General features: G+C 44.2%; 1 protein-coding gene across 1 annotated transcript in view; it reads left to right on the forward strand.

The window, feature by feature from the left end:
• Positions 1 to 12,363: 12,363 nt before the first annotated feature.
• The window catches only part of cdk15 (cyclin-dependent kinase 15), a 14,313-nt gene continuing 11,142 nt past the window's right edge, over positions 12,364 to 15,534 (forward strand). The window contains exons 1-3 of the mRNA XM_030409079.1: positions 12,364 to 12,538; positions 14,397 to 14,485; positions 14,657 to 14,748. Of these exons, the coding sequence (XP_030264939.1) occupies positions 12,489 to 12,538; positions 14,397 to 14,485; positions 14,657 to 14,748 (231 nt within the window). The 5' untranslated portion in view covers positions 12,364 to 12,488. The remainder of the gene's footprint in view (positions 12,539 to 14,396; positions 14,486 to 14,656; positions 14,749 to 15,534) is intronic.

Here is a 15,534-nt window from a genome sequence, read left to right on the forward strand (position 1 = left end):
AAAATTGGAGAAACCTCAGGGTGAGCAACAGAGGAGGGATCCCTCAACCAGGACGGCCAGACGTGCAATAGATAGATGTTAGATGCAATAGATGTTGTATATAGACAAGAAAACATGTTCTTAATGTGTAATACTTCTTCATGGCTCATTTCCCAGTACATGTTGAGATGTCCAGTCCTGTCTGGGCAAGTTCCATCTCCTCAGATGAGGTTGGGGTCGTCTCTGAATTGATATTTAATAGGCATGCATAGAAACTAAACGGCTTCCAGTTTTTTTTAGGTGCAGTGGCACAGGTCTTTTGACTTGGCATCTTTCGCTTTCCAAGGTACGTTTTTCTCGCGAAAAACCCGGGGAAAGATCTGCATGATAAAAAAATTAACATGCAAAATAAAATTCTATTCTCTATAACCAGGCCATCTCCTGATCTACTGATGAGGATTCCTTTCTTGCTGTCCCTGTGAGAGGTTCTGTGTGAGCATATTTAAAAGTCTTTGTGCAGCTGCAACTGCCTGGTTATCGTTGACACTCTGGCAAACACAGAATTTAACAATACACATGAATACATTAAATGGCAAAAGCTCAAACTTTTCCACTGCAGGCTACTGCAGTCTTTTTCAGCCCCCCATGCATTCCTGCAACCACAAAACAGCACTACCTTTATTCAAATTAACAGCATTATCTGTGTTTTTCATGCAGTACATAGGCTAACGTTACTACCTACTACTGCTTTAGCAGCTACTCGATGCTAACGTTAGCCCCATGCTTAACCTCTAGCTATGACAATTCACCACTTAAAAGATGTCAGAAACATTGTATGTTGTTACAAAACGATGTCTCATTTTGATATTCATCACGATGTCCCAACCTTATTTTTCTCACCTGTGTGCTGGGTCCAGCAGGTGAGCCAGCAGAACCAGACACCATTGTCAGTGGACACTGCGAGGCATTCACAGTGCTACGTGGAAATCGGACATTTTAGTACTTAAAGTGTGGGTGTCTGTGTGCACAATCTGGCGTAATTTTGTTGCTCCTGTACTACAGCTGGTCCTCAGTACTGCCTAAAACAGCTTCCACATCTCACATCTAAACAGCCTTGGAAATTAAAACACTTTTAGCCGTGCAGGATATTCGTGCATGGTGTGCAAATGGAAGGTTGTCACCGACAGCAGTTTCATGTGGCGTAGCCGAATCGTTTTAGATCCTACGTTCCCTGAAGGCAACATGACAGGGGGAGGTGTTTTGGTTGAGCCGGCTGTCATGATGCCGCGCCCCTCTCAGTTGATGCCACGCCCCCCACGCTAGATCAGGGTCAAAACTCTGAAACTGAAAAAGCAACATCTGAAACTGAAAAAAAGATTTGAAACTGTAAAAAAAAGATTTGAAACTGTAAAAAAAACTAAGATCTGAATCTGAAAAGATAAAACATGAAACTGAAAGAAATAGGATCCCAAATAGCAAAACATATGAAAGTGAAAAATGAAAATAAATGATTTATTCATAAGAATGACCAGAGTTGGTCATAATTATTTTTATTTTTATTTTGAATATGTTGATATATTTTTCAAAATTCAAGATCAAAACTTGAAATTTCAGTTTCAAATTTTACTTTTTCTAGTACAAAACATTTGACCCCGATTTAGCTCCATAGGGTTGGAAATGTAAAGGCTGAAAGTATTGGTTTATGTGACGTGCAGTATATCCCAAATGTTACTCTACCAGAAATTCCTCCCTGGTTGTTCCAGATGCCATCAGTAGATTTTAATATTCAACAGAAGCTCTAAAAAGAAGACAAGGCAGGGAGTTACTGGAGTCGTAGTGCAAAAATATATTGAACAGAATTATGCAAATATGGTAGTAATATTTACAGATGGATCAAAAGAGCCAGAAAATGGGCGCACCGGAGCTGTGGTTTACATTCCAGAGTTCAAAGTGGCAGTTAAGGAGAGAGCAACAGATCATGCATCAGTGTACACGGTTGAACTCCTGGCTATCACACTCGCACTAAGATGTTAGGGGGAGGGATGTGCACATGATGATAGAGGGGCAGGGGCTCAAAGTCAGAAAAGGGCAGCCACATTTTTTTCAGGCCTCAATAACACAATACCTAGATTAATGTAAAATAAATAAATAAAGTACTTATAGACAGCTACTTAGCTGTGTATCCCGTGTAGCTTTGAGTGATATGCAATTACCATTTCTTTCGTGTCAATATTATTGTCGACATAAGTTTATTCACATTATCATAATACTGAGGTTTCGAAGACATGCAATTCAGCTGCAATTCTTAAAAAGCAATAAAACACTGGTTTATTATTAGGCTATTTATTGGAGGCCAAGTGCAAACTAGAAATACAGGCTACACATCTAAAAATGTGACAAAACCAAGAAATGACTACTGTGACTGTTAGTAGGAACAGCAATGTTTACAACAGCAGAGTCACAGTAAACTCAATATCAGGAAGAAGTTTAAGATTTGTGGCAGATAAACAGCCGACACAGACAGCTGTCAGATTAGATTATTCTTAAGATCATTAACAAGCAGTTAGTTTAACAAGCACACATGGACGCTTTTCTGAAATATGACTCATATTTAAGTTGAATAAGTAGAAGGCGACTTGTTAGCCCCTAAAAAGAAGTTAAGTTATGTTATGTATAACTCACAAAGGTTCAAGTCGCTCCACTGTCACGTCTCATCTATGTGTGTGGTGGAGCACCCTTGGTGAGTTGGGCTCAAAAGGTACTCTGTATACTTCTTTCATATGCATCCTGTTATGCTGGAGGACACGGTCAAATGTGGAAATGCTCACACTGTCGATTCCCTGGAAGTGTGTGTTGTCTTGTGTCACTCCTTCCTGGATTTCTCTGAGTCGTATTAGATTATTTTGAAGGACCGTGCCAACTATATCGATCTCTTGCTCCCGAATGAATATAGCTGTCCTTCCACCTGCATGTGGCAGCCTTGCAATTCTACAAAAAGTAGATGTGCAGTTACAAAAAATATTCATGCAGTACAATACATACAGTGATGAACTGAAATATATATATATATATATATATAAGAAGTTATATATATTTATTTTATATATATATATATATATATATATATATATATATATATATATGTATATATAAAATAAATAAAAATGGGACTTCCGGTTGATGATGTAAGAGAGCAGACGTCGGCTTTGGGTCTCCCGATCACATTTGTTTCATTTTCTACTTACGGTAGTCATCGGACTTTTTTCTATCAAACGGTCACAGCGTGCTACAGAGTTATTTCGACACCTCTGACACCGAAATGAGCTTCTCTAAACATAAGAAAAGTGGCACACAAACTCCAGTTGTGACACGAGCCAGCACTAGCATAGCTAGCAAACTGTCGGCCATGGCCGCTAGCGCAGCTCCTGCTAACGCTAACAGCGAAGGCGCTAACGCTGATGCTGACGTTAGCCTACCTGTCCGAGGAGACGCTACTGACACAATCTCCATGCCGCAGCTGGTGGCCGAGCTGGCGAAGCAGAGAGCTGGTTTGAAAAATGATGTCTCCGGGCTGATTCAAGAATCTATAAAGCCGCTTCAGACAGTCATGGATGCCCTCCGGGATACGGTCGGTTCGTTCCAGGCCCGCCTCGCAGCCACGGAAACCATCGCCGGAGAAAACTTTGAACGACTGACCACAGCCGAGGCCACAATCCAATCTCTCCAAACCCAGAATCAAACACGCGTAGACGACATGGAAAACAGATCACGCAGATCCAACTTGAGAATAGTGAACATCCCGGAGGGCAGTGAGAATGGCAAGGACCCGGTCAAGTTCATTTCTGAGCTCCTGGCGGTGTGTATGGGTCCTGACGTGTTTACCAGTCCGCCTGAACTGGAGAGGGCTCACCGGTCACTTGGCCCAAAACCAAAAGAGAGGAAACCAGCAAGACCATTCGTTGTGTGCTTTCTTCGCTTTCAGCAGAGGGAGGCAGCCCTACGGTGGTCCAGGAACCATGTAGTGAACTATCAGGGGACAACCTTGAGGTTTTACCCCGACCTGAGCCCCGCACTGGCGAGAAAGCGAGCGGCCTACAACGATGTGAAGCTGGCACTCTTCAAGAAGGGAGTCCGGTTCCGTATGATGTACCCGGCTCGCCTGGTGGTAACTTTTGAGGCGCGGACGTTCACCTTCGAGTCACCCGAAGATGTCCAGGAATTTTACAACCGCCGGGTAATTAAGGAGTGATAAAAACATCCGTGACTGTTGGCGCTCATTATTGAGAAAAATGGCCTCTACATCAGGCACTAGACTTAACTAACTGGACTTTACACAAACAATACTTTAACTCACTCTCTTCGGTGGACTCAGGTATCCTTTTCTGTTCAATTTACTCATTTTCCTGTGTGTTTCTTTTATTGCTGTTCCTGGTTATTTTAGGCACAAGTGTTGAAACAATCTGTGTGGCATGTAAATATTACTACTTCAGAATTCCCCCTTAAGTTAGCAATTTAATACCTGATGCTAGGTTAAAGCCCCTTTATATTTGTTTTTGTTCTAAGTGCCATGTGTGCTTGATATTATTCCTTTTTTCTTTCCTTTCTTTTCTTTATCCCGACAACTTCATCAACCATATGTTTAAAGAGGGATGTTATTACTTTTGCACAAAATGATTGGGAGTACCCCGAGCGAAAAAAGAGTTAATCAGGATGCACTCCCGGAAGACCAGGGGAGATATGGTGAGCCTGCAGTTTTCCTCAGTTGGGGAGGCAAACATAGGCAGTGATTTTATTTTGCTTTGTTATGTTCTGTTGTCATCTTGGGTAATTGGGGGTTCTGTTAGGGTTGTAAGTGTGTTGGGTGTGTGCATCCCTGGATTTCAAATCCATTTCAACAGTTTTATTTGCTTATTCCTATCATTTTACTATATATCTTTAAGTGGAGGCACTCTCTCTTTTCTAAAGAGTGGATGCTGGGCTGCGGTGCAGCAGATCATGTATTCTCAAATATTACTGATAGATCTAGTAGACCATGAACAGGACACAGAAGAGTAATCAGATTACAGGAGGGACAAATGTAATTTATTTCATGGAATGTCAAGGGTCTGAATGGACCTGTAAAGCGGGCTAGAAAATTTGCACACCTTAAAGTGTGAAGTGGCCTTTTGCAAGAAACACATTTAATGGTTAAAGACCACATCAGATTAAAAAAGCCGTGGGTTGGCCAAATTTTTCACTCAAGTTTCAATTCCAGGTCACGTGGTGCAGCAATTATAATTCACAAAAAAACACTCTTCAATGCCACAAACATTATATCCGACCCACACGGCCGTTTTATTATCGTTTCAGGGTCCCTCTATCACAAACCTGTCCTGTTGGTTAACGTGTATGCACCCAACTGGGACGATGAGAAATTCATAGAAAAAGTAATCTCATCCATACCTGACCTAAACTCACGCTCCCTAATTTTTGGTGGAGACCTAAACTGTACAATTAACCCTTCCCTTGATCGGTCCAGCCCAAAGTCTAAAATCCCCTCCAAAATGGCTAAAACACTGTCATCGTTTATGAACCAAACTGGATGTTTTGACCCCTGGCGCTTTCGCTTCCCTCATAGTAAAGTATTCTCTTTTTTTTCACATGTTCACCATTCGTATAGCAGAATCGATTATTTTTTTATAGATGGCATACTGCTTCCCTTTGTTAAAAATATAGAATATTCCACCATAATTGAATCCGACCATGCCCCAGTAATATTAGATCTCTCCTTTCCACTTAACTCCTCTGACCGGGTTCCTTGGAGATTGGATACTGCACTATTGACAGACAAAGGATTCTGCCAAATGATTTCGACAGCCATTGATAACTTCCTAGAAACCAACAACAAAGATAATGTCTCCCCCTCCTTGCTGTGGCAGACTCTTAAAGTGGTAATAAGGGGGGACATTATCTCTTACACGTCCAGGGTGAACAAAGCTAGGAAGCAAGAACTAGAACAACTTCTTAGTTCAATATTTGACATAGACCGTCAATACTCTGCCTCTCCCACCCCGGAACTCTATAAAAATAAGCTGGATCTTCAAACCAAATATGACTTATTATCTTCCGAAAAGACAGAATGTATATTGTTGAAATCACGAGGCTTTGTCTATGAACACGGCGAAAAAGCTGGTAGACTGCTTGCACATCAATTAAAATATAAGTCCTCCGATCAACAGATTACACAAATACAAAAAGGGGAGCTTACTACTGACCCCCTTGAAATTAACAATACCTTTAAGGCATTTTATTCAAAACTGTATACCTCGGAAGCTCCTAGTGATGATACCGATATGCAAAACTTTTTTACGAATTTTAACGCCCCTGTTATCAGTCCCGCCCATAAAGCAGAACTAGAACTACCCTTTCGACTTACAGACATCTCAAATGCGATTTCGGCGATGCAAAGTGGCAAGGCCCCGGGTCCTGATGGATATCCAATTGAATTCTACAAAAAATTCTCAACCAAATTATCCATCCATCCATCCATTATCATCCGCTTATCCGGGGCCGGGTCGCGGGGGCAGCTGCCTGAGCAGGGACACCCAGACTTCCCTCTCCCCGGACACTGCCTCCAGCTCTTCCGGGAGGATCCCAAGGCGTTCCCAGGCCAGCTGAGTGACATAGTCACACCAGCGTGTCCTGGGTCTTCCCCGGGGTCTCCTCCCGGCGGGACATGCCAGGAACACCTCCCGAGGGAGGCGTCCCGGGGGCATCCGAAACAGATGCCTGAGCCACCTCAGCTGGTTCCTCTCGATGTGGAGGAGCAGCGGCTCTACTCCGAGCTCCTCCCGGGTGACAGAGCTCTTCACCCTATCTCTAAGGGAGCGCCCTGCCACCCTGCGGAGGAAACTCATTTCGGCCGCTTGTATCCGGGATCTTATTCTTTCGGTCATGACCCAAAGTTCATGGCCATAGGTGAGGGTCGGAACGTAGATTGACTGGTAAATCGAGAGCTTCGCCTTTCGGCTCAGCTCTCTCTTTACCACGACAGACCGATACAACGACCGCATTACTGCGGCCGCTGCACCGATCCGCCTGTCAATCTCACGCTCCATCCTTCCCTCACTCGTGAACAAGACCCCAAAATACTTAAACTCCTCCACTTGAGGCAGGAACTCTCCTCCCACCTGGAGGGAGCAAGCCACCTTTTTCCGGTCGAGAACCATGGCCTCGGATTTGGAGGGGCTGATTCTCATCCCAGCCGCTTCACACTCGGCTGCAAACCGCCCCAGGACATGCTGGAGGTCCTGGCTCGAAGGAGCCAACAAGACCACATCATCCGCGAAAAGCAGAGATGAGATCCAGTGGCTCCCGAACCAGATCCCCTCCGGCCCGTGGCTGCACCTAGAAATTCTGTCCATAAAAATAATGAACAGAACCGGTGACAAAGGGCAGCCCTGCCGGAGTCCAACATGCACTGGGAACAGGTCTGACTTACTGCCGGAAATGCGAACCAAGCTCCTGCTCCGGTCGTACAGGGACCGTACAGCCCTTAACAGAGGGCCTCCGACCCTGTACTCCCGGAGCACCTCCCACAGAATGCCACGAGGGATACGGTCGAATGCCTTCTCCAAGTCCGCAAAACACATGTGGACTGGTTGGGCAAACTCCCATGAACCCTCGAGCACCCTGCGGAGGGTATAAAGCTGGTCCAGTGTTCCACGGCCAGGACGAAAACCACATTGTTCCTCCTGAATCCGAGGTTCGACTATCGGCCGAATTCTCCTCTCCAGTACCCTGGAATAGACTTTCCCAGGGAGGCTGAGGAGTGTGATCCCCCGATAGTTGGAACACACCCTTCGGTCCCCCTTTTTAAATAGGGGGACCACCACCCCGGTCTGCTAGTCCAGAGGCACTGTCCCCGACTGCCACGCGACGCTGCAGAGACGTGTCAGCCAAGACAGCCCCACAACATCCAGAGACTTGAGGTACTCAGGGCGGATCTCATCCACCCCCGGTGCTTTGCCACTGAGGAGCTTCCGAACTACCTCAGTGACTTCGGCTTGGGTGATGGATGGGTCAACCTCTGAGTCCCCAGCCTCTGCTTCCTCTATGGAAGGCGTGTCAGTGGGATTGAGGAGATCCTCGAAGTATTCCTTCCACCGCCCGACGATATCCCCAGTTGAGGTCAACAGCTCCCCACCTCCACTGTAAACAGTGTTGGTGGAGGACTGCTTCCCCCTCCTGAGGCGCCGGATGGTTTGCCAGAATTTCTTCGAGGCCGACCGGTAGTCCTCCTCCATGGCCTCCCCGAACTCTTCCCAGACCCGAGTTTTTGCTTCCGAGACTGCCCGTGCTGCCGCACGCTTGGCCTGCCGGTACCCGTCAGCTGCCTCAGGAGTCCCCCGGGCCAGCCAGGCTCGGTAGGACTCCTTCTTCAGCTTGACAGAAACCCTTACTTCCGGGGTCCACCACCGGGTCCGGGGATTGCCGCCGCGACAGGCACCGGAGACCTTACGGCCACAGCTCCGGACAGCCGCGTCAACAATGGAAGTGGAGAACATGGTCCATTCGGAATCAATGTCTCCAGCCTCCCTCGGGATCTGGTCAAAGCTCTCCCGGAGGTGGGAGTTAAAGATCTCCCTGGCAGAGGGTTCTGCCAGACGTTCCCAGCAGGCCCTCATGATACGTTTGGGTCTGCCAGGTCTGTCCGGCTTCCTCCCCCGCCAGCGGATCCAACTCACCACCAGGTGGTGATCAGTTGACAGCTCAGCCCCTCTCTTCACCCGAGTGTCCAAGACATACGGCCGGAGGTCAGATGACACGACCACAAAGTCGATCATTGATCTCCGGCCTAGGGTGTCCTGGTGCCACGTGCACATATGGACACCCTTATGCTTGAACATGGTGTTCGTTATGGACAAACTGTGACTAGCACAGAAGTCCAGTAACAAAACACCACTCGGGTTCAGATCGGGGAGGCCGTTCCTCCCAATCACACCCCTCCAGCTAACACTGTCGCTGCCCACGTGGGCGTTGAAGTCCCCCAGGAGAATGACGGAGTCCCCGGTTGGAGCACTCTCCAGTACCCCTCCCAGGGACTCCAAGAAGGCCGGGTACTCTGCACCACTGTTCGGCCCATAAGCCGAGACAACGGTGAGAGTCCTATCCCTGACCCGAAGGCGCAGGGAAACGACCCTCTCGTTCACCGGGGAGAACTCCAACACATGGCGGCTGAGCTGGGGGGCTATAAGCAAGCCCACACCAGCTCGCCGCCTCTCACCGCGGGCAACTCCAGAGTAGAAGAGAGTCCAGCCTCTCTCAAGGAGTTGGGTTCCAGAGCCCAGACTGTGCGTGGAGGTGAGCCCGACTATTTCTAGCCGGTACCGCTCGACCTCCCGCACCAGCTCAGGCTCTTTCCCCCCCAGCGAGGTGACATTCCATGTCCCCATGGCTAGAGTCACCATCCGGGGATTGGGCCGCCGGGGCCCCCGCCCACGACTGCCACCCATATCCCACTAACCAAATTAGAGCCGCTTATTTTAGAAATGTTTAATGATTCGATGGGTACTGGGGCCTTGCCACAGACGCTAACTGAAGCATCCATAACACTTATACCAAAGCCCGGGAAGGACAGAACACAATGTGGATCATATCGGCCCATCTCGTTGTTAAATAGCGACATTAAAATTTTAGCTAAGGCCCTAGCTTGCCGTTTAGAATCGGTTACAGATGAGGTGATCTCCTCTGATCAAACAGGTTTCATGACTGGTCGCCACTCCTTCTCTAACATCCGGAGCCTTCTTAATGTCATATATTCTTCTGCATCCGGGGAGGTACCAGAAGTGGTTATCTTCCTGGATGCAGAGAAGGCTTTTGACAGAGTGGAGTGGGCGTATTTATTTGAATGTCTGCAGGCCTTTGGTTTCGGACCAACTTTTATTGCCTGGATTAAACTTCTGTATGCCTCACCAAAGGCATCAGTGGTCACGAACGGGAAACGATCTGAATTTTTCTCATTATCAAGAGGGACACGTCAAGGGTGCCCACTTAGTCCACTCTTGTTTGCATTCGCCATTGAGCCTCTGTCTATCATGCTAAAATCATCCCCGAATTTTTTTTTTGAAATTTCTAGATGGGGGAGGGAACACAAAGTGGCTCTATATGCCGACGACCTTTTGTTGTATGTGTCTGACCCGGTGCGGTGTATTCCCCACATAGTCCAGGTGTTGCAAAGATTTGGTATTTTTTCGGGATATAAGACTAACCTCACAAAAAGCGAGTGCTTCCCAGTGAACAACCTAGCTCTTGAAATCCCACAAAAGGACCTGCCATTCCATCTATCCAAATCCGGGTTTAGATATTTAGGAATTAATATTACACGGACTTTCCCTAAACTATATAAAGATAACTTCACACCCCTCGTCAATAAAATAAGAAACGATTTACAGAATTGGAGGTCCATTAATCTCTCACTGGCTGGAAAGATCAACTGTATTAAAATGAACGTGTTACCTCAATTCCTCTATCTTTTTCAATGTCTCCCTATATTTCTCCCAAAATCGTTTTTTCAGTCCATTGATAAAATGATATCATCATTCATTTGGGGTGGTAAAGTCCCTAGAATACAGAAAAGGCTTCTGCAGAGACATCGATCCCAGGGCGGATTGGGTCTACCAAATTTGCTTCACTATCACTGGGCGGCTAATATTCAGAAAATCATATACTGGCTTCACACCCCAAAACTGTCGTGGTGTGAAATAGAAAACGAGTCATGCATTTTGACATCCCTCCCCGCCTTGGTTACTTCGAGTCTCCCTTTGTCCGCTCCATCTTATACCTCAAACCCTGTTGTTATCAATACATTACGAATTTGGTCCCAATTTCGAAGCCACTTTGGTTTAAGGGATTTCTCTCTTCTGGCGCCTATCTGTGATAATCATCTTTTTGTCCCTCCTAGATTAGACAATGCCTTTGCCCTGTGGAAAGGACTTGGCCTCTCCAAATTTCAAGATCTTTACAGCGAAGGTGTATTCTCTACCTTTAGTTATCTCTCTCAAAAATTCAACCTCCCCAGCTCAAGTCTTTTCCGATATTTCCAGATCCGACATTTCATGCAAAACCTAAATTTGAACTTCCCCAATGCACCTCAACCTACTGCTTTGGATGGCATCCTCCAAATTCCCTCCAATTTAAAGGGTTTCATTGCGAGAATCTATTCAAACATATCATCTCTCGGTGACACCTCTCTCTATAAAATTAAAGGGAAATGGGAGGAGGAGCTTGGAGATGTAATACCTGAGGAATCCTGGACCAAAGCTCTGAAGAGAGTTAATGGAACTACTTCATGTGCTAGGCTAGGTGTAATCCAGTTTAAAGTCTTGCATCGTACCCACCTCTCCAAGTCTAGGCTGGCCAAAATGTATCCTGAGGCGGATGAGAATTGCAGTAAATGTCATGTTGCCTCGGCAACTTTAACGCACACGTTCTGGTCATGTCCTTCCCTCTCGGATTACTGGTCAGCAGTCTTTAGGACTCTTTCACAGGTACTATCCTTAAACTTGCAACCTAGCGCCTACTCTGCCATCTTCGGTATAGTACCAGCTGACCAACAGATTAGTAAAAAGCATAAGAACATTACTGCATTTGCGGCTCTACTTGCCCGCCGAAGGATTTTGTTGCACTGGAAATCTCCCAAACCACCAAGTGCCTCCGTATGGATGAGTGACCTTATGCTCCATTTATGTCTGGAAAAGATCAAATACACACTTAGAGGGTCAAAAGACCTCTTTTATTCCACCTGGAACCCAGTTATGTCTTTCATAAACAAACTTAAAACTCTCCCTGATAATTCATGAACTCACATGTTAGATCCTGAGGGGTGACGCATGGTGTTACGCGGCAGACTCGGCCTCCTCTCTTATTTTCAAGCTTTACTTTAAAATAAGCTACTTCCACTTTCTTCCCTTTTTTTTTTTTTCTCTTTGTCTAACTCTTTGTATCTGTTGAATGATACCTTTACCTATCAATATCATAACCTTTATTTATTTATCCACTTATTTAATCTCTATAACTCTGGATGCACTAGATGTTGTAGGGTGGGTGGGGGGGGGTTGTATTTGTTTATTTGTATATGTGTTCTGCAGAAAATCCAAAAGCTCTGTCTGTTTACACAACTGTCTTTTTGTACCTTGCTCTTAATAAAAAGATGATTAAAAAATGAATAAATAAAAATAAATAAATAAATAAATACATAAATAAATAAAAATTATATACATATATAATTCATTTTTATTTTTTATTTATTTTTTCTCTGTCATCTAATTACCACACTCCAGTCCGGTAGGTGGCGGCAATGCACCTATACGCTGGATGCCAGCCGCCAATCAAATCTAATAGAAGAAGAAGAAGAAGAAGAAGAAGAAGAAGAAGAAGAGCTGTTGTTGTTGAGAAGTGATCAGCTGACTGAGCTGAAGCTGAAGTTGAAGGCAGCCCTAAAGGAAAAGCGAAGCTAACAGTGAAGCAACATGGCGTTCATCACCGCCAACTGGAACCCGCTGGGAGAAGCCTTTTATCGGTTAGTTTATCTGTGTTTCATCGGTCAGACAGCAGCTAGCATCGGTAGATATCCCTGCAGCTGTTAGCAGGCTACATGTTCGCTGTCAGCATTAACTCTACCGACATCTCTGTCCACCTGGAGAGTGTTAAACAGCGTAAACAGAGCAAACGTTACAGTGTGTTAGCTGTCTCTAGCATCCCGCTGATCATGTGACACTGCTTACGTTAGCTTCAGGCTAACTGCAAATGTAGCTCCAGTGTGTCTCAGCAGGTATGTTAACAATGTTCAATAGAGGAGAACTGGACTGAGATCAGTCAGTCACTGGGTCACGTGACCCGGAAGCCACTGACAAAAACGCAACGCATGTATGTAAAATAGATTAATAACACATCATCAATCATAATCGATGTGCTCTCAGCAGAACGCAGTTTAATGTTTGAACCATAGTTTCCACTAACAACATCGAGACCATATAGACATACAGCACATATATAGATATATACATATACATATATACAGACACATATACATATAAGATACATATACATAGAAGCCTCATTGAGAGGGCTGTATGTACAAGTTCTTTATATGAAAACATTCACAATGTATTAAATGACCTATTTCCCCTCAGGTCAAAGAAAATCATTTAAAGATCATTCATGAGGTTGCAGAATTTCTTAAAAGAAGGTTCAGGTTTGTCATGGACCCAGTGTTTCCTTTAGGATTTTTTTCAGCAGCAGGGGCAGCGTAAACAAATGACACTGACTGCAGATTTTACATTTATGCCCAGCATAATCCCCCTTTTTATTGAATGGCTGGCATGGAAAATGGCTTTTTAAAGGCTGAATGTAAAAATAATAACAAAAATACAACAAAAAATAAATAAAACAAAAAATAATAATTTCCTGATGGGGCTGTAGAATCAGTGGCAAAGTTTGCATCTCTCTCTCCTGCACCATCACTTTGCTCTCCTGCTCCTTCACTCGGCTCTCCCCCTGCTGTACTCTGCTCTCCTTCACTTTGTTCCACTGCTCCTCCCTGTCTAATGTTACTTGTCTTACACGATATATGATAATTTACATTCACATCACATCTGATTACAAGTGTGAACACAATTTTTTACCTAACCATCATCATTTGAGTCAGTAAAAGGCTAATGATACCTGACTAGCGCCATCTTCATCAGGTGTCTTTCTCTTCTTTTCAGCTTCGATACGTGTATCGTTACAGCCCTACTAGATACTGAGCAAGATTATCTGTGCACTCGCGACACCCGACCCAGTGCAGGACTCTGCTGTGAAGGTGGAGATATGATGCGGCGGTGGTGTATTTGCAACAATTAAAAAAAAAAAAAAAGAAAGAAATTTGAAGGTGCGGTGGCTAGGATTTAGGAGTGGCAGGCCGCCACTCCTAAATGAATGTAGAGGAAACACTGTGGACCCTTTTACCTTTTAATAATGATAATAATACATACATTAGCAGCTGTAAACACACAGTAACATTATAAACACATCCTGTGGTTTGGTGCCGACCTGTTTACTGAACATATAAGGAGTAGTTAACGTTTAGAATCATCAGAGAACATTACAGATGGTGTTTTTGGTTCCTGAATATATCTGCACGTGTGTGAATGTGTAAATGAGAGACATTAACTTATAGCACTTTGTAGAAAGTTCACTACACTGACTTGTATTAGTTCACGGGGCGGAGCTGCCACATCCAAGATGGCGGCGACGTCAACGTTTCGCATCTATGAATATATTTTTTTGATCAAGATGGTATGAAGAGGTTCCGGAGTGAATGTCTGTCCAGAGTCCAACTGTAACTGATGTCAGACATTGTCATTGTGTGTGTGTGTGTGTGCGCGTGCGCGCAGGAAAACGGAACTGTATGAGATGTGTTGGAACTTGAGGGAAGGACTCAGAGATAGCTTGGTGGCTGCAGCTCCTTATGGAGGACCTATAGGTAAACACACACACACACACACACACACACACACACACACACACACTGTACACTGTGTCTCAAAGCCGGACTCCATTTGCATTTTACAGTTTGCAGTGTTTTCATATTTAACACAGACTTTGTTACTTAAACACTTCGAACATTCTGTCTCTCTGTCCACCTGTCTGTCAGCTCTCCTCAGAGAACCTCACAGACGTTCTCCCAGTTCTCGTCCCCAGTTGGAGATTTATTCTGCATCTGGAGTCTCCATAACCAGCTTCCCAGTAAATATACATCTTGTTATGAACCAATCAGACGGTTGTAGTTGTTTGTTATTATCATTAAGCAGTTCTATTGTGTGTGTGTCTATATATATATATATATATATATATATATATATATGTGTATGTTTTCCCTGGAATATATATATATATATGTTATATAGGAAGTACATATCTTGTTTACTTGAATTAATGAACTCATTAAATCCAGGGCATGACTGTTTTCAGTGTTTTCCACCAATAGAGGGGGCTCTCTTGCAAGTGGAGCTTTCCCTGGTCAAAGTTAAGTAGGTCAAAGTGCAAATGTTTACATAGTCATAAAATAAAATATTTTGTCTTTGAAAAATACAAGTCAAATGTTCAAAAAACCTTGTTATTTACTTAATGAGTGTAGTTTTAGAGGAACTGAGTTAATTAATAGGCTATTTATTTACAAATGTAGCCACAGATGAAGACAAAGTCAATCTTGTATGGAATGCAATAATCGAAGAATCGTGGCACCAATAATCGAATCGAATCGAATCTCGTTATAATTGAAGAATCGAAGCTCCCACAATCGAAATCGAATCGAATCGTGAGGTACCCTTGTTGGAACACCCCTAGTCTTACTGCATCCAACCTTAGCATGTATATATATGTGTGTATATATATATATATATATATATATATATATATATATATATATATATGTATATATATATGTATATATGGTATATATATATATGTATTAATATATAGATCTCTCTATCTCTATCTCTATGTCTATCTCTCTCTATCTGTCTATCTCTC

This window comes from Sparus aurata, chromosome 24 (genome assembly GCF_900880675.1).
Source record: "Sparus aurata chromosome 24, fSpaAur1.1, whole genome shotgun sequence".
Lineage (NCBI taxonomy): Eukaryota > Metazoa > Chordata > Actinopteri > Spariformes > Sparidae > Sparus > Sparus aurata.